The following is a 20008-nucleotide window of genomic DNA, read 5'->3' as shown; positions in this document are numbered from 1 at the left end:
TGAAGAGCATTGAGGACCAAAAATTCCTGAAGGTTTTGCAAAATACGACTAAGGTAATCTATTCCTAAGGTACAAAAGCCTTAGAATTTCAAAAATTTTAAATTTTGTAAACAGTTAATTTATAACTACAATGTATGACCATATCAATGATAATTCATGTTAACAAAGAAATGCTGACTACTGGGCTGGTGATACCCTCGGGTAATAAAAAACCCACCAGCACATGTACACGTGAAGAACTATTTGATAAAAAAAAAATATATTCGAACATACTACAATGTGTCTGAAATCTATACCTATTTTTCAAACATAAGTAGAAGAGAACTATAGTTGATGCAGAACGAATAACCTTTGGGAATCTACACAAGACACGACTAAGCTTGAAAAATTATTTCAACTATGTATAAATTGAAGTGTAAAAAGTGTTTTTATAATGTATACAAAACTTTGGACTCATTATTTCCCACTTAAATTTACAGTTCCATAAATATGCAAAGATTCAAGTTCTTATCTCTTAGTTCGTGACTAAGACACCATTGTTCCATAGTAGCATACGAGACTATACAATTATTCTTGGTATCTATTATGTCAGGCGAACTCTACGTCACGATCTTCACATATAAGCCTGAATTGAATGTTATTCATTACATTTAGTTTATGTCAAACGGAGAATTCATCATGATGTATTTCCTAGTTGTTTGTTGTCTCTTAGGACTTTCATCTGCTGCGCAGTAAGTATTCATATGGACCTATTTGTATAGAGGGTTGCTTGCACTGATTTTTATTTGAAAATGGACTGAATTCTAAAATGTCATATACAATAATCGAGGTCTCCTCTCGAAATCAATATAAATCATATACCAGCCAAAATAGTAATTTTAGATAGAGACAAAGATTTCAAGGTATTATTAGACTGGACTACGTAATAGGTATTCTATTTTGAAAATATAACTAGGACGATTAGTATGTAATGCGTCTCTAAAGTGTAACTTACAGTTGTCACCTGACTGACTGTTAAGTATATCAAGTATAGTGTAGCTGGGAATATAAATAAGAAGAATTGGTATGAATGCCAATGAGACAACTCTCCATCCAAGTCACAATTTATAAAAATTATAGGTCAAAGTACGATATTCAACAAAAAATTTGGTTGCTTATATAGGGAATCACTGAAGCGTGACTGGAGCGGCCCCCTCTTAGGTCAGTCAGTGGGCCCCCACTTATGAAAATTTCTGGATCCGCCACTGAACACGGAGCCTTGGCTCACACCGAACAGCAAGCACTATAGTACTTTTCATCTGATACAATTGACTGAGAAAACGGTTACTTTTTTTTTTTTTTAAATTAAAAGACTAACTGGGCTGGTTGATAGACAATTTACTCTTAAAGTATAACTTGACTTAATGTTAAATAGTCTAAAATGGATTGGATGTTAAAGTTTTTTACTTTTAAAGCGTAACTGGACTTGCTATTAAGTATACTAAGTGGTAACTGTACAATACTATATCATAATCACAACAAGTACTGCAGCAAATAAAAAAAAACAATGCACGACTTCAAAAAGGTATGACAATATACTTTGCACCTTTGATTAAACTTAATGCAACTTAAATATCTGAATATTATATATAAAAGATTTTTCAACATTTTTACAAATGTATAAAAATTCATGTAAAAGTGTTCTGCTCATGATACTGCGGTTTTGTCTTTCCTGGTTTCAATAGTGAGTAGATCATCTCGAATAAAATACATTCTTCCTGTTTGCAGGTGTTTTGATTTTTTCAAATTGTTGAATATGAACTTAAAGTTTTTGTCAAACTTTTCTCCAATACTACTAAACAGTAGTGTATGACTTCATAATTACATTACATGCATGTTTCAATATAATACGTTATTTTGATTGGCTAACAGCAATCTCGCGTCATTCTGAAATTAAACTTCATTTCAAAATGAAATATAACATTCATGATGACACGAGCTTTCACCATAAACTGCATAGGTAAATAAAAGAAAAACCTGATAGAAATCGTGTTTTATGAGCCTAGCAAAAGAATGTAATTTCAAGTATTGAATGCTTCTTTTAGTAATTTTATAGTGTTGTAAAAGCGTTGACCGTGCGCACATTTTTAGAATGAAGCTCTTCCGCGCTTCATACAAAATGTACTTCGGTCAACGCTTTTACACCTCAATAAATTCACAAAAAGAAACATACTTTTCTCAGAAACAACGTATACTGAACAACACGTCTACATATTCGATCAGCATGATGAGTTGTCACGTGTAAACATTGTTCGTATCTGTCAGATACCTACGTCCTGTTTGCAGGTGTTTTGATTTTTTCAAAATGTTGAACGAACTTAAAATTTTTGTAAAACATTTCTCCAATACTACTACGCAGTAGTGTATTACTTCTTATCTTACCTCCTAAACATTTCTAGGAATATGATTGGTTAAAAGCAACCTCGTGGAGACAGTATATATTTCACATTGGGTTAGTAGGCGGGGCTTATTTCAAGACACGGTTAGTAGTGGTGTTACGTCCCTTTATAAAAACAACACGGTTTTGAGGGAAAATCTGTTACTTAACAGTACTAGTGTATGACTTCATATATGGTCATCAGATGAACAGTGATGATTTGTAGTGTGTGAGTGCGCTTTTCGAAGCTATCAGACACATATTTCCTGTGTTCTGATACTTTGGATTACGAGTTAATGTATGCTTAGCACTTGCATTCTTGTAGTTTTGGATCGAACTGTCCTTTCTTTTGTTTCTTTAGATATAGTTAAAACATTTCAAACAAGAATGTGTCCATAGTACACAGTTGCCCCACTCGCACTATAATTTTCCATGTTCAGTGGACCGTGAAATTGGGGGTCAAAACTTTAATTTGGAATTAAAATTAGAAAGACCATATCATAGGGAACATGTGTACTAAGTTTCAAGTAGTTGTGACTTTAACTTCATCAAAAACTACCTTGACCAAAAACTTTAACCTGAACTTCGCACTTTCATTTTCTATGTTCAGTTGACCATGAAATTGGGGTCAAAACTATAATTTGGCATTAAAATTAGAAAGATCATATCATGGGGAACATGTGTACTAAGTTTCAAGTGGATTGGACTTCAACTTCATCAAAAACTACCTTGACCAAAAACTTTAACCTGAAGTCGGACGAACGAACGGACGAACGAACGGAGGCACAGACCAGAAAACATAATGCCCCTCTACTAACGTAGGTGGGGCATAAAAATCAAATTTAGCTATCTGTACGCTTTTGAAATATAAGAATTGAGAATATGACAAAACATTTAGAAACCGTAGAATACAGACATAATAGTGTGAATAAAAAAAAGCAGTCAATGACAATTACTTTTTTTTTATGTAGGTGAAATGATTAACTTTGATAAAACTTTAATATGGTGAAAGGAAGCCGGGGTCACCAACCTTGGGGTGGAAAACTGGCAATCCTACTCACTTAATATCGAAGTCGAACGTATTTTGCAAGTAACGTAAAGTTAACACTCAAAACCGTAGTGTTGACAGGCTACTCTGATCTCTTTGGATACTAGACAAAGTACGTAGATCACATGGCAACAAAGGTCCATCCAATGTTTAGTTTTAGTATTACAAGTGCAAGTAGTATTGTCATATTATTGTACTTATGTGAAAGTACATGTATGTCATCCGATTAAAGATTGACAAATATGAGTCATAAACAGAACATACATTGTAATCATTAGAGTCTTGAGACAAATATATATCTTTAGACTGTGTCAGAACGTCAATTTTGTCATATCACACGGGTTTAAAATGAATTTTATTACATTTTATAGGATAAACTTTAAGCCATACAATGAGACCGCCATGAGTATGTTTTTAACATCGGATACTGACCATGACGCCTGCTTCGAAAGAACTGAATTGGATCACGTATTTGTTGTTTACGATACTGATGGTGAGTGTAAACTGATCACGTGTTTTTTTGTTTTCGATTCTGATGGTGAGTGTAAACCGATCCCTTGTTTGTTGTTTACGATTCTGATGGTGAGTGTAAACTGAGGACACACTAAACGTAACATCTTTTTAAGAATGAGATAGCAACTTCAAACATGAGTACAAACATGACCGGACCCAACAAAAGACATATTCTTTCCCGATCCTACAAATCACGCTGATTCTCTTGTGGCAGCGTGCTCGCCTCAATATAAAAATAAAGATATGTGGTATGATTGCCAATGAGACAACTATCCACCAAAGTTAAAATGAAGTGGATGTAAGCAGTTATAGGCAGACTTCAGCAATGAGAAAAAACCCATACCGTATAATCGGCTATAAAAGGCCCCGACATGGAATATATGAAATAATTCAATTCAGAAAATTTACGGCCTAAATTATAGCAAAACAATTTACGAAAAACAAATATGACCGCCATGAACCAACGACAACCACTGAACTACAGGCCCCTGACTTGGGACAGGTAAATACAAAATGTGTATGAAGGCGCAAACCCTCCCCTAACCTGGTACAGTGGTGCAACAGCACAACAGAAGAACAAACTATACAAAAAAATAAACGAAAAATAAATATGAGAAACATCAATAAACGACAACTCAATTACATGACTTGGAACAGGCACAATGTGGCGGCGTAAAACATGTCTGAAGGCGCCAACCCTCCCCTAAACTGGGACAGCGTTAAGTGCGGAAAGTCATGAGATCGGTTTCTGCACTGGTTCTACCAATGGCTTTAAAATGGCGTGTTCTGTTCTTCCGTTTAGCGCGCGCTATTCAAGGACGTTTGCGTTAAGGTCAGATATATGTGTAAGGGAAATTCCAATGTTGAAATACATCTTACCGTGGATTGGTACTTAGTACGCTATATAGCTAACACGTCTTTTAAAACAGGGTTTAATACTTTCACAGTATCAGTATCACTAGCCTGTACTATTTGTTGCTGGACGTTGTATCCATCCTCGTCTTCTTTATAAACATAATGGTTCACCACTTTGCATTCACTGTAGTAAATGCATTGTAAATTGTAAGGGAGCTACCATTTGATTTTTATGGGGGGCTAGGATGAAAAATTTTGTCCTGCTTTTTTTTTAGTTGTAATCTCTGTCCTGCCTTTTTATTTTTTACTCTATTCGGTCCTGCCTTTTTTTTTACTAGTTTATCCTGACTTTTTTTACACAAATTGTCATCCTGCCTTTTTTTTTTACCAAGTTGCTCATCCAGCCTTTTTTTTTACTCAAAACTCCTGTCCTGCCTATTTTTTTCAAATTTCATCCTAGCTCCCGCATAGATTTTATGGTGAAAAACTATGAAAGCTTTTATACTATGAGGGTGTTGATGGGGGTTTACAGAATGGAGAATAATGGGCCAAAAATAAAAAGAATGGAGGAAAGAGGACCCCAAAAAATAAAGAAGAGAGAATAATGAGGTGCTAATGATAATAATGAGCAAAAAGGATAAAGAATAAAGAGACATGGCCTAAAAATTAAAGAAGACAGAAATGAGGGACCGCCATCTAAACCCTCATACTATCCGAACTGGAGTTATTAAGTTGCATTTTCTAGTCAAAGTTACATTTTAACTTATTATTGTAAATTCAGACGATTTTAATTTGCAGAATACTACCGTTTAAATTAAATGTTCACAAGACTAGTCCCCTTAAAAAAATAAAAAGTAAACACATTTTGGGTGTAACACTTTTTATTAATCCTGAATAACATCATTTTTCGGGTAGTGGAACTGTAAGCAGACACGAGTACACTGTTCACATAACTGCTACTAATCCTGAACTTCAAAAGTTTGCTCACGTTGTATGTGATGACTATGATTTATACGGTGACTATGTACCACTTATTAATCCTGAATCACATACTTTTTTTAGGTAGTGGAACTGTAAGCAGACACGAGTACACTGTTCATATTACTGCTACTAATCCTGAACTTCATGATTTTGCTCACGTTTTATATGATGACTATGATTTAGATGGTGACCACCATTTAGAAAAACACGATTACGATGCTTATTTTGCAAAGCTTGATGCAGATAGTAAGTAATAATTATTAAATAAAGATAAAAAGCCATATTATGTAAAAAAGCAACCACATATTATTATTTTTCTGTAATAAATCTAATTTGGCATGTTTGGTACGATAGAAACTAAAAGCTTAGATGTGAAGTCATATTTGCAGGACATTTCGAACAAAGAACAACAAAAACAAAACATCTAAAGGTCAACTATGCTAGAAGGAGTTAGTTTTAGAACAGTAATAACATTAACGGTACCAATTTTACTACATCATGTATGTTCATGCAAGCTAGTATATAGAAGTAGTGGCTGGTGATACCATTGGGAACAAACAGTCCACCTGGAGAGGTACAAAATGTATTGACCTAGTGGAATTGATAACATTAACGGTGCCAATTTATTTCTTAATAAATTTGAATCAAATATATCATCGAAATATTTCCAATGACAAAACAAATCTTCTATGAAGTATAGCAACATATAATATAAGAGTATTGGACGAATTGATTTCATAAATGTATCAGCAGATTAAGTACTTTGAACATGCTTTTAGTAATTCGCCGTTTCTGTATTTAATGAATTCTAAGAAATATTTTCACAAGCGTAAATCAAAACGTTGTGATTGGCTTAAGACGTCCTAAACGATGGGAATTCAGCCAATGATGTGACATAATTTTCATTTTGAGTACAAACAATGCAATTACCTATAATCCTTAAGATTTTGAAACGGCGAGTAAAGAACATTCATTGAAATGGTGATTTTTTTTGTTATTTATTTTTTTGGGGGGGGGGGGGGGGGGGAGGGGTGAATGTTCTTTGGTTACCTTTTGTAAGTCAACTTATTAAGGTGGTACCAAACACCTTGACTAAAATTAATTTGGCTCTTTTAGAATGAAATTCAAAACAGTGTAGCTGTGGCCATTGATTGACACATTAAATTCATCCATTGACTGGGACAATTTACGTGAACGTTTGTCTGTAACGACCACTGTTCACGACTTACCTACGATAGACATTTGAACTGTGGGGTCACCAAAGGTTTCATAACGCCTTTAATTATAAAATAATTCGAAAAATCAATCAGGAATAACCTTTAGGTTTTGATTTATATAATTGATATAAATCAAAACATCGTGTTATTTCTGATCAATTTTTCGAATTACTTTATTTAGGTGTTGAGAACCTTTGGTGACCCTATAGTTTAAGTGTCTTTAAAAAGTACATAGTGAGCAGTGGTCGTTACATACAAACGTTCACCTAAATTGTCCCAGTCAATGGATAAATTTAATGTTGCAATCAATGGCCACAGCTACACTGTTTTGAATTTCATTCTAATTTTCATAGAATTTTGACAAAATATTTACTTTGACCCTTTGACAAAAATATAAAAAATTCAAACAACTTGAACCACACACTTTATCGGAAAAATTTCATTGGATATATAACAGTTTAACAAACACTAATTTTGATCATTGTGAAGCTTAATATTTCCTTAACGATAGAACGTGATTAAAACGTTCAGCTGATTTTACAGAGTTATCTCCCTGTAGTGTGATGTACCACCTTAAGATTAAAAGGGGGTGGATTGAGGTATAAACAATACTAGTTGGCAGATCTTTAACGGTTTCTGTTTAATTTATTCATAATATTGTTTAGACTTGGGATGCTTTAAAGCTAAACATATTGTAAAGACGACTCTCTGTTGTCATGCAACACAAACATACATCCAAACACACATACTTAAGGAAGTTCGCTCCTCGTGTGTTTGAATTTTTGCCAGATATTCGGAATCCTCTGGTTTTATCCATGTAGTGCCATTAAAAAAAATGGCCATTAACCCCTACTTTTCTTTCCATTATTTGATTAAACATAGTTTTAAAAATCTTCTTTGAAAATCTTATAAAATCCTTGTTATTTTTTCATCGTTTTTGAAAGAAAAAAGGTGTCAATGTTAAATATATGAAAAGTCTAGAGAGAATTATTTCCCGCCAAATTTTCAATGGCTTATATCTCGAAAACGAGCACACTGACCCATATTTTTGTTGTTGCTTTTTTCGTTTCTTTATTCATATATTATCAATTTGTAATAGTCTTTTTAAAAGGTTGTTATTTTGAAACAGAGTAGCGAACATCCTTAAATGCACATGCCCACTTCAATAGTACATACTTGTTGCTTATGCCAATAAGTTAACTTTAATATTTTTATACTTTCATCTTTAGGTGACGGATGTGTTACTCCTGATGAATTCGTTAACTACTGGACTGTGGTTCGTATATTTGAATCCTTCTACACACATACACATAGACACACGCAGTGTGTTTACATTAAGTCAGATCTATATAAAAAATAACAACAGTTACCGATAATGTCCGATGCGATTTTCTGGATTTACCTTCATCAGGAACGCTCAAAGCCAAAATTTTGAAAGCCAGAAACACGTGAAGGGCTGTATGACCATCAGGGTCTTAAAAATAATACTGTAAGTTCAGAAATTAATGCGAGGTTCTTATTAATGCGAATAATGCGACTAGGTGAGTATCGTAAGGGAGCTACATGTACCTTTTTATATTTAGGGGGGTGGGCCAGGATGAAATTTGAAAAAAAATCCAGGACAGGAGTTTTGAATTAAAAAAAAAGGCAGGATGAGCAACTTTGCAAAAAAAAAAAAAAAAGAGGCAGGATGACGATTTATGTAAAAAAAGTCATGATAAACTAATAAAAAAGGCAGGACCGAATTGAGTGAAAAATAAAAAGGCAGGACAGAGATTACAACTAAAAAAAAATGCAGGACAAAATTTTTCATCCTATTATTCGTGCATTTTCGTCCGTTGATAAAAAATCGCAGTAATTTCCGAAATCTACATAAACCGTCTTTAAAACATGATCAATTATGAATTGTGTTTGTTTTGTCCTGGTGAATTATTGTTGGAATACGAAAATTAAGATGCGTTTTGAAAGAGGCAAACCATGTGATAACTTGATGTGTTCTTTTGATGACTTTGCTAATGTATAGCCATTTTAACATGTATCTTTAATTTTGTGCTTGTACACGTGTAGATACTATTCTGTACGCTATCCGGAAGTCGCGATTTTCGAAGCGAGAACTTTTTGGATCACATTTTAAATTTGATGGATATACTGAATTAAACGGTGAGATGTTCATCTGTACATTGCTTAATGATTAATTCAGCTGACATCGATATTCACAAATGGTTTATAATTAAATTTAGCACATTCGTTATTCGTATCTTTGCCTTAATCAAGAGATTTTCTAGTGCATCACTAAGGAAAATCAATCGGTGAACCTAAAAACAATCATTTTGCACCATTGCTGTACAAATTAACGTAAAAACCAGACTTAATTAACTAAATAAAGTATATTTTAAGTGGTGGTAAAAGTTTCAGCCAGATCTTTGAAGCCAGAAATAAGAAAATTACACTTGTTTGAATTTCTCACTGTACGATCAGTCTCGCTTGTATATTTTGAAACTGTATGATCAGTCTTTATTTCACTGTATTCGAGTGGTGATTTCAAGGTATTTACGATACATTAGAAGGTGGCATTTTTCTAAATAACACAAATGTATTTCAATAAATTCACGTCCTGAAAACTTATCAAACATGTTTAAGCGTGATAGGGTGTACTCGACTTGTTCATTAAGTATAAGGATGTTTGAATGTTGCTAAAATAAGAGGAAGGTTTGTTGTTTATATAAGTTTCAGAAATGTCCTCCGTTATATTTAAAATTGTACAAACACTCAGATTTAAATGTTATATAAAAATGCATGTATTTACAAACATTCGAGGCCGTACTGTAGCCTATAATTGATCACAGTTCCTTCACTTTGTTTTGGATGTAGATCTGTCTCTTTCACACTCAATTGCACACCACTTTGTAAAGTGGTGGTTTATAGTGATAATGAAGTCCGTCTTTCCGTTCGTCCGTTGGACCGGTACAACATGTTTCGCCGGTTTTGTAAGCGCATCTCCTCATAAACCACTTAATATACATAGGGGTTTCCAGACATTTTAAATGGAGAGGGGTCCAATCCAGGAGAAAAGAGGATTCCAAATATATGTTCCCATACAAATGCATTAATAGTTAAAAAAGGGTTTCAAACCGCCGGATCCCATTTTTCTTGAATCCGTCACTGATATAACTATTAATTATTTTTTCTCGGATTCCGTATCATGAATGATAATATAAAAAAGAAGATGCGGTATGATTGCCAATGAGACAACCGTCCACAAGAGACCAAAGAGCACAGACATTTCTTAGGTCCGAGTACACAGTTATTTCGTAGTGCATTTCTTTTAGACAACAAATGAAAATTAAAAAAATCCCACGTACCTGCATTTTCTCAATAATATTTTTACAGTGTGTTGTACTACTTTTGGGACAAATTATATCAAAATTATAGAAAACTTCATCAGCTCTAACTCAAAATATGGACAATTTTATGTTAAGGGGGTCTTGAAATCTTTTGACAGCTTCCGAAGTGCTAATTTTTTACCTTTTTCAGCTTGACCTAGTCACTACTTTACATTAATTTTTATGTCCCAAATTTTTTTACAATGTCATTTCACCCCCCCCCCCCCCCTAACTTGCTATATGAGGCATAAAACATGGAGAAATAAACTTGGAAGGGGTATTATAACAAAAATTGGCAAGTAACACACTGTCCACACTAAGGACTATATTTGTGGACAACGAAAATCAAAGACGATAACTGTGTTCTCGGACCAAATATAGGTCACCGTACGGCCTTCAACAATGAGTAAAGCCAATACCACAAAGTCAGCTATAAAAGGCCCCGAAATGACAATGTAAAACAATTCAAACGAGAAAATTAACGGCCTTATTTAAATAAAAAAAGGAATGTATTTCGAATTTTTATTAAAAATCTTTTATGGGGTTTTCTTTATAAAAGATACGGACTTGAACATTGCATTATATGGGGGCACCCATCAGGTATTTCCAACCGTGACCTCCAAAACCAATTGTTAAAGTTTTCTAAAATTGCTCCATTTTTTATCAATTAATGTATTTATGGACCTTCTATTTCGAATTTTTGGTAAACATATTTTTGATGTTTCTATATCTAAAATACGGACTTTGTCATAGCCTTATATTGGGCGTACCTATTTTGTATCCACAACTTCCTTCAGACACTTGTCATAACTTGATGAATCTTTTTCAGATTCCTTATCATTAATTCAATTGTGCACCTCTTATTTTGATTTTTGAAAATTCAGCAGTTTTCTATTTCCATGATAAGGACTTTTCCACTACCTTATTAGGTGGTACCCATTTACTATACGCAACTTTCAAAAACTTACCATATATTAATAAAACTTTTGTTTTACTCCTATATCTATAAAGTGCTTTGCACATCTTCAGTGTATGTATAGCATCATAAATATGAGTAAATGTAACAAAAACATGCATTAGATTATAAAATATACGTGTGCATCACACCAACTTCATAGAAAAAAGTAAAACCGATGGACAATTTTTCTCTCGTAGTACAAAGCAAATAATCTTTTATTGCAAATATTTGCATCAGTTTACAGTTAAATATATACTGTTTCAATATTCTTACCGTATTTAAGTAGAATGGTCGTATTTCAAATAAAAAAATATGTTTTCTCCTTGAGGATCCCAAAATAAATTACTGTACGATCAATCTAAAACTGACTGTATTCTAGAAGCGATTTCAGATTTTTGTCTGTATGACCAGTCGTGATTTTGAAGAAAAAAACCAACGGCAATTTAAAGGTATATACGTGTCTATGTGATATTATGAACTGTCTATTGAACTATAACGTGTAATTTCTTTCATCAGACAATACAAATATATTTCTGATGATTTTTGTAGACGGCAAAATAATTATATTTTTGTTCCGTCAGTCTTATTTAAAATCAAATGCCTAAGAAGCAATACATGATTCGCTTGTAGACTTTGTATTAGTGTGTCGTTGCAGTTATCTGTTTAACTATTACGTTTTTAAAGACTATTTACACCGTCTGCCGTTGACCAATTGGTGATAACATACATCAAGCTTGTCTCTTTTAAAAATTACAAAAAATATATAGAGAAAGCTTTGTTTAAAAATTTTAGGTATTGAGGAAAGAATTAACGAAATTATACCCGGTCACTTCTATAGTCCATAGTTTTTGGAAAAAAATAAACCACCAAAAAACTAAATTATAGGTGCACAGGGGCATCATTTAATAAAGAATATGAGGAAGTTTTATTAATATATGGTAAGTTTTGAAAGTTGCGTATAGTAAATGGGTACCACCTAATAAGGTAGTGGAAAAAGTCCTTATCATGGAAATAGAAAAACTGCTGAATTTTCAAAAAAAAAGCGTATGAATCTCTGAAATTATACCACACGTTTCATACCACAAATGGATGGTTAGGATTGACTTTGGGGGGTTTATGGCTCAAACCATTCAGGAATAGGGTCAAAAAAGGGGAAAAACTAGGGTTTCCTGGTTAATGGACAATTAAGACAATTTAAAAGCAGTGTAAGGGAGGTAATCCAAATACATTTAAAGTACAATGTTGTGTATGATTGGATTTACCTCCCTTACACTACTTGTAAATTATGTATAAAGAAATGTTCTATTGTCTTGAGATAATTAGCTGTCAATTTATTTTTGATAAGTAACTATCACACCACATCTGACTTCTTTTTTATATTAATTAGTATTAATTTTAGCCATGACTATGTTTAAAGTAAAATCACAAAAATACTGAACTTAGAGGAAAATCAATTCGGAAAGTCCATGTCATTTTCTATTTTAAGACTTTTATGATGTATTTAAATGGGTAATTATGGTGTCAAACTCCATTGGAAATTTGAATTGAGATTTTTTTTTTTTTTGGGGGGAAAGGGAAAAAAAGTGTGTGTGTGGGGGGGGGGGGGGGGGGGGGGAAGAGTGAAAACAAATTTTGGGGAGAGACAATTTCTTCCAATATTTTTTTTTGACCAAAAAAAAGGGTGGGGGTAAACAGATTTTTTTTTTTGGGGGGGGGGGGGGTCAATACGCAACAGCATAGTGTTTTGCACAAAGGCCAAAAAGGGGTAAACATTTTTTGGGGGGGGGGGGGGGTGAGTGGGGGTGGGAGTCAATTCGCAACAGCATAGTGTAATTGCACAAAAAGCAAAAATTGAATATAATTTCAAATCATATTACCAATTCTAAGTTCTTTGACTACAGTTATTCTGTGTCAGAAACCTATTATGTGTCAAATATTTAATTACAATCCGAATTTCAGACCTTTATCAAACGCGAATATTGTGTCCATTTTTGCCCAACTGTTCAGGGTTGGACCTCTTGCGGTCGTATCCAGCTGCGTTCAGCGAAGCAATTTATTGATTATGTGATTATCTTGGCCGTTTTCATAGTGATTATTAGATTAACAGACCAAATATTTCATGATTATTTGATTATTTTATAATCTAGGACTGTATTTTTGATTATTTAATTACCTTGTTTAAAAAATTGCCGGTAAGAATATTGAAACAGTATATATTTAACTGTAAACTGATGCAAATATTTGCAATAAAAGATTATTTGCTTTGTACTACGAGAGAAAAATTGTCCATCGGTTTTACTTTTTTCTATGAAGTTGGTGTGATGCACACGTATATTTTATAATCTAATGCATGTTTTTGTTACATTTACTCATATTTATGATGCTATACATACACTGAAGATGTGCAAAGCACTTTATAGATATAGGAGTAAACAAATGATGAGAAAAAGCCCCAAAACAAAACCGTCCTGTTAGCCAGTTTGAAATCCTCGCTTCGAAAATCGAGACTTCCGGATAGCGTACAGAATAGTATCTACACTGTGAACATCGGTAACGTACGCTGCTGTCTGACCTTAATCCCACCAACTTAATTACGACTCGCGTCCTGAGTTATATTCTCCCTTATAGGTAAAGGTGTACACTTTCACATTCCTGGAATATTCAGTGAGAGGAGTTAAGTCTTTTTGCCTATTTGTATGTGATTTCAAAGGAAAGGAATGAAGTATTCTAGCCACGATCTCAATTATCAACCATTGGGTTGTCAGATCAGCCCCATATGTCATTGTGTGCTCTTAGATATCCAATGAAAATATTTCAGAAATTATCAAAATTTAATTAAACTCTGCTTGGTCTATATTTATACATTTCTAAATTCGGCGACTACCTTTTGATCAGTTTGTTTATTTTGGGACTCTGAAAACAGTAACATTTTGATCATTTTCGGATTCTGAAAACCATAACATCGTTTTCAGAAATCTTTCCAATCCGAGAGGATTTACTCGTATTTTGTTATCTAAATTAAAAAAAATATTGATCTTTTGTTGGTTGCTTAACGTCCAGTGACAAATATTTCATGCATCTTCAGGACGACTGAATTAAAAGAAAATATTACTCAATTAGATTTGCTGGCATTTGTAAAGTTAAACGCTATGTTGATATAAAGCTGTCAAATCTCGTTTGTAGAGTGGACTACTTTATAAGTGAAGTGACGAGAAGTTGAAAGAATTCGTCAGCTTTTGTTTCACCAGTTCTGCATCGTGGGGGTGCAAATGCCAGTGTTAATGTACATTTGGGGTAATATTTTTAAAAGTCACCAACACGTGTGATTGGTTTAAAACGTCCTAAACAATAGAAATTCAACCAATGACGTGACGTTATTCATTTTGAGGTACGAACAATTAAATTACCCATGATAGTCCTTTAGATACTGAAAAGGCGAATTAGGAGATGTGGTATGATTGCCATGGAGACAATTATCTAACAAAGTTCAAATGAAGTGGATGTAAAAATGATGTAAGCAATAATAGGCAACCTTGTTTATAATATACTAGTCAACAAAAGAAACGATACACAAGTTTGAACTAAAATTTATCATGAAATATAATAAATAGGAAAAACTGTTAAATTATCCAATGAAAAACATTCATTTACAAAGCAAATGCATATGATTAAAAGAATTTGACCTAATCGGAAAGTTAGAAAATACCGCTCGAGTTATTGAACACAGGGGTCAAATTTATTTTGCGGAAAATGATGACAAAAGTCGGCACTTAATATCGAAGATGAGAATTAAGTATTCAAATATCTGCAAAGGCATTCAAAATTTTAAGCAGACCATGTTTAAGTTTAAAAGTTTTAAGTTCTAATATCGATTTTTGAACTTTTGGGTGAAAATACGATTTTTGTTCCGCCTTTTTTGCCTTAAATCAGTGGTTTTGATGAGAAAATAACACTCCATAAAAATTAGATCAATAGAGCAATTATTTACCTCAGTACATTGTATCCAATTTCATTATAAATTATATGGAAAATACATTGCCTTGTATAGTTTCTTTTGTTGACTGATATGTCTATTGCAGGTATTTATTGACAAAGAACATTTCTGTTGTCTGGAAAAGGGAGTGTTTCAAATTGCGTAATGCTATAATGTGTTTATTACTTTCCTATTTCAGATATTTGTTGCCAACGAACATTTGCATGGTCATGGAGGTGGACACGGAAAGTAATTTAAAGTCAACAAATAAAAATATAAAATGGAAAACAAATACGGGTAGTTCTGTTTGGCGAATCATAACAAACGAAGCAGCTTCTTTTCTGAATAAGGGAGCTACCATTTGATTTTAAGGGGTGGGGGCTAGGATGAAAAATTGTGTCCTGCATTTTTTTTTTTTTTAGTTGTAGTCTCTGTCTTGTCTTTTTATTTGTCACTCTGTTCGGTCCTGCGTTTTTTTCTTAGTTTATCCTAACTCTTTTTACATAAATTGTCATCCTTCCTTTTTTGTGCCTTTTTTTGCCAAGTTGCTCATCCTGCTTTTTTTTTTCTCAAAACTCCTGTCCTGCGTTTTTTTGTTTTTTTTTTTTAAATTTCATCCTTCAACATTATACATGTACTAGCATATATGCTATATCTCCCAGTAAATAATCCAGAGCTTGTGTTTTCAATATTAGATTTTTCAACAGCCACCCATCATGCGATTGCATCTGCTTAGAAACTTTAAGTGTATTAATCATAATGCTTTAATTTTTCAATACCATTAAAGCGTTCTCGATTGCCCGATCACATGCAGCGTGTAGACGTGAGTGTATAAAAAAAAATGAAGTAATGTTTGCTTGTTTACAATGTTGACCCTAAATTATCACCTTTATGTACTGTCTATTGAAAGGTAATAATAGTTATCGCTAACCAATCAAATCAGAGGCCAGGAAACATCAAAGGATGAGATACAAAAACTGTTTGTTTCTATATGTACATGTACCATTACCTTAGAAACAATTCAAGGTTCACCTAACAACGGAACTAGACATGTGTGTCAGGCTTTCAAATAATTTTTTTTCTGATGTAATATGCAACAGGGCTTCAAACTTCTTACAATTAGTGCAAAACTAGTCTACCTCTTACATTAGGCTAATTGCGACCTTGTCATTAATATTTAGAAAATCATCATATAAGCCAACGCTTAACCCAAAAGATATTTTACTACAATATATATTTTACGAAGATGTCAATTGTGTGCAAAATATTTTTTGGTACAATAGATTGGATTAATATCTATTCTGTCAAAAAAATGTTTGTGCCGTTTGAGAGGCCCCTCGTGGGGATGTCCAAGTAATCACATAATCACATTTTTTTGCCAATATAATCACATTATCATTAATTATTTTTTAAACAAGGTAATTAAATAATCAAAAATACAGTCCTAGATTATAAAATAATCAAATAATCATGAAATATTTGGTCTGTTAATCTAATAATCACTATGAAAACGGCCAAGTAATCACATAATCAATAAATTGCTTCGCTGAACGCAGCTGGATACGACCGCAGAGGTCCAACCCTGAACAGTTGGGGCAAAAATGGACACAATATTCGCGTTTGATAAAGGTCTGAAATTCGGATTGTAATTAAATATTTGACACATAATAGGTTTCTGACACAGAATAACTGTAGTCAAAGAACTTAGAATTGGTAATATGATTTGAAATTATATTCAATTTTTTGCTTTTTGTGCAATACACTATGCTGTTGCGAATTGACTCCCACCCCCACTCACCCCCCCCCAAAAAAATGTTTACCCCTTTTTGGCCTTTGTGCAAAACACTATGCTGTTGCGTATTGACCCCCCCCCCCTCCCCCCCCCCAAAAAAAAAAAAAATCTGTTTACCCCCACCCTTTTTTTTGGTCAAAAAAAAATATTGGAAGAAATTGTCTCTCCCCAAAATTTGTTTTCACTCTTCCCCCCCCCCCCCCCCCCACACACACACTTTTTTCCCTTTCCCCCCAAAAAAAAAAAAAATCTCAATTCAAATTTCCAATGGAGTTTGACACCATAATTACCCATTTAAATACATCATAAAAGTCTTAAAATAGAAAATGACATGGACTTTCCGAATTGATTTTCCTCTAAGTTCAGTATTTTTGTGATTTTACTTTAAACATAGTCATGGCTAAAATTAATACTAATTAATATAAAAAAGAAGTCAGATGTGGTGTGATAGTTACTTATCAAAATAAATTGACAGCTAATTATCTCAAGACAATAGAACATTTCTTTATACATAATTTACAAGTAGTGTAAGGGAGGTAAATCCAATCATACACAACATTGTACTTTAAATGTATTTGGATTACCTCCCTTACACTGCTTTTAAATTGTCTTAATTGTCCATTAACCAGGAAACCCTAGTTTTTCCCCTTTTTTGACCCTAATTCCTGAATGGTTTGAGCCATAACCCCCCAAAGTCAATCCTAACCATCCATTTGTGGTATGGAAACGTGTGGTATAATTTCAGAGATTCATACGCTTAAACACAAGTTATTGTCTGGAAACTACAAAAATGCTTTTTTGGGCCCCCTTTTTGGCCCCTCATTCCTAAACCATTAGACCATTACCCCCAAAATCAATCCCGACCTTCCTTTTGTGGTTATAAACCTTGTGTTTAAATTTCATAGATTTCTATCTACTTATACTAAAGTTATTGTCCGGAAACTAACTGTCTTCGGACGACGCTGACGACGACATGATACCAATATACGACCGCAAACTTTTTTTGCCGTCGTATAAAAACCCCATGAGGAGACTCGTTTGAGGTCAAACGTCTCAATTTAGACATGACATATTTATGACATATTACGACATTACAGGGGACCTTGTTGCACTAGTTGGAGATACAAGTAAGACATGTTTGAGCTAGAATTAGGTTCACAGTTCCCTGACGTCTCAGTGGTACAAAAGTCATGTATATATTGAGATTTGGATTGTTCTTTAAAGCGTACCTTAACTATTGGCAATGATTCTTTGTCCTTAACTTTGGAATGTCAGGACTGTAAAATATCTACCCTTTTCCAGAAAAAACGGTTTCTATTTTACATTTTTTAGGATTAGTAAATTTACATGACCGAGGGTGTAATCTGGTGATATCTTAGGGCAAGCATCTTCGCTAGCCAGTCCTCTCTTCTTAACCCTTGGCAGATTAAGCCATCATTTATCTACCGGAAGATAAAAATCAAGCACATTCCGACAACATCATTCTTGGCCAATGGCAGCACTTGAACTCTCCTTAGTGTAGAGGTGTAAAAATGATTACTAGTATGTCTAGTGTTTACAAATTTCGTGAAGCAGGAACTAAAAATATATGTTGACATTTGCGCCGCGAGAAACATAGTATTACCCAGGAACTTCAATTAGTTACTTAAGAACTTTAAAATTGTCACCAAATATCGTTCTACGTTTTGGGGGTAAAGACTTGCACAATCAGCACATGGCAATTGTTTATTTACATTTACACGTGATCATCTTAAAGGTGCTTTTTGATTGGATGCAGCCAGTTACAACTGCGACCAATAGAAATCAATACCTCGTGTAACCCTTGGCTAGTGCAGATGTAGGGTAAGATAAGAGTCAATTACCAATCCACTATTTTGTGGTGCCTAGCACCTGAGATTACTACAGGTTTTCGGTGGGTTTTTTTGTTATTCAGTCTTTAGTTTTCTATGTTGTGTTTAGTATAGTGGTGTTTGTCTTGTGTGCGTTTTTCATTTTTTGCCATGGCATTGTCAGTTTGTTTTCGACTTGTGAGTTTGAAAGTCCTTTTGCTATCTTTTGCCTTTTTTTTTTACTCTCTGTGTAAAAATACCATTGACAATTACATAACTTTTTGAAGATAAAATTTTAAACACCTTTATTATTCTTTCTAACGATAAGTTAACCAGTTGATGCTGACCACAATTGGCAGATGGTCTGTCGATCGAAAGAGATACACGTTATATCGAATTCGATAAAGCAAATATCGACCAATAACGAACAAAAGACACTCAATTAAATACAGCTGACCGTCGAAACGAGCTGCAGAGCGTACACACACACACCGGTTGATTGATTGATTGTTGTTTGCTCAACGCACAGCGCACAAGATGTGTTTTAGATGATAATTTCAAAAGTATTTTTAAACGCGGTATGAACAAGTCTTCCATTTTAGAAAAGATCTCATGCGTCTACCAAAAAAATGACTGATCATTAAAATTGAGAATTTGTTGTTTAAAATATCGTTCAATAAAAATGTATCCTGATTCACTTTTATTTAATGAATGGTTATTATTCATTTTGAATTTATTGAACCATAAAATTAATTTTTGACTCTTCACATTGAATAATCCGCGAAGCGGATTATGTAAAATGTGAAGAGTCAAAAATTAATTTTATGGTTCAATAAATTCAAAATAAATTATTGCCATTCATTATAAATAAATTTCTATCAAAAATAAAGCTCAAAGAACTTTTTATATCATTTATATTAACAATAACAACGTACGCACATGTTGGCGTATGAATACACAACGTCAGAGTGGGCGTGTCGCCATAAAAATTGACAACATTGAAAATAAAACTAATAATTTTAACCAATCAGAAGACAGTAAAT

General features: G+C 33.6%; 1 protein-coding gene across 1 annotated transcript; it reads left to right on the top strand.

Moving 5' to 3' along the window:
- The first annotated feature begins 574 nt into the window (after window positions 1-574).
- On the top strand, window positions 575-15636 carry LOC143059748 (uncharacterized). The gene is made up of 5 exons (XM_076233300.1): window positions 575-731; window positions 3836-3957; window positions 5895-6059; window positions 8260-8306; window positions 15544-15636. The coding sequence occupies exons 1-5, from the start codon at window positions 658-660 to the stop codon at window positions 15595-15597; spliced, it is 462 nt and encodes a 153-aa protein (XP_076089415.1). The 5' UTR covers window positions 575-657; the 3' UTR covers window positions 15598-15636.
- Window positions 15637-20008: the final 4372 nt, after the last annotated feature.

Source organism: Mytilus galloprovincialis, chromosome 14, assembly GCF_965363235.1.
Source record: "Mytilus galloprovincialis chromosome 14, xbMytGall1.hap1.1, whole genome shotgun sequence".
NCBI classification, from domain to species: domain Eukaryota; kingdom Metazoa; phylum Mollusca; class Bivalvia; order Mytilida; family Mytilidae; genus Mytilus; species Mytilus galloprovincialis.
The sequence above is the reverse complement of the archived record's forward strand: the minus strand, read 5'-3'. Positions and strand labels throughout refer to the sequence as shown.

What these genes read in the sequence shown, in the direction of transcription:
- LOC143059748 (XM_076233300.1), top strand. Translation starts at nt 658, where the DNA reads ATGTCAAACGGAGAATTCATCATGATGTATTTCCTAGTTGTTTGTTGT. An exon ending in TGCAAAGCTTGATGCAGATA is followed by an intron (nt 6,060 to 8,259) that starts GTAAGTAATAAT and finishes TTTCATCTTTAG; the next exon opens with GTGACGGATGTGTTACTCCT. An exon ending in TCGTTAACTACTGGACTGTG is followed by an intron (nt 8,307 to 15,543) that starts GTTCGTATATTT and finishes TTCCTATTTCAG; the next exon opens with ATATTTGTTGCCAACGAACA.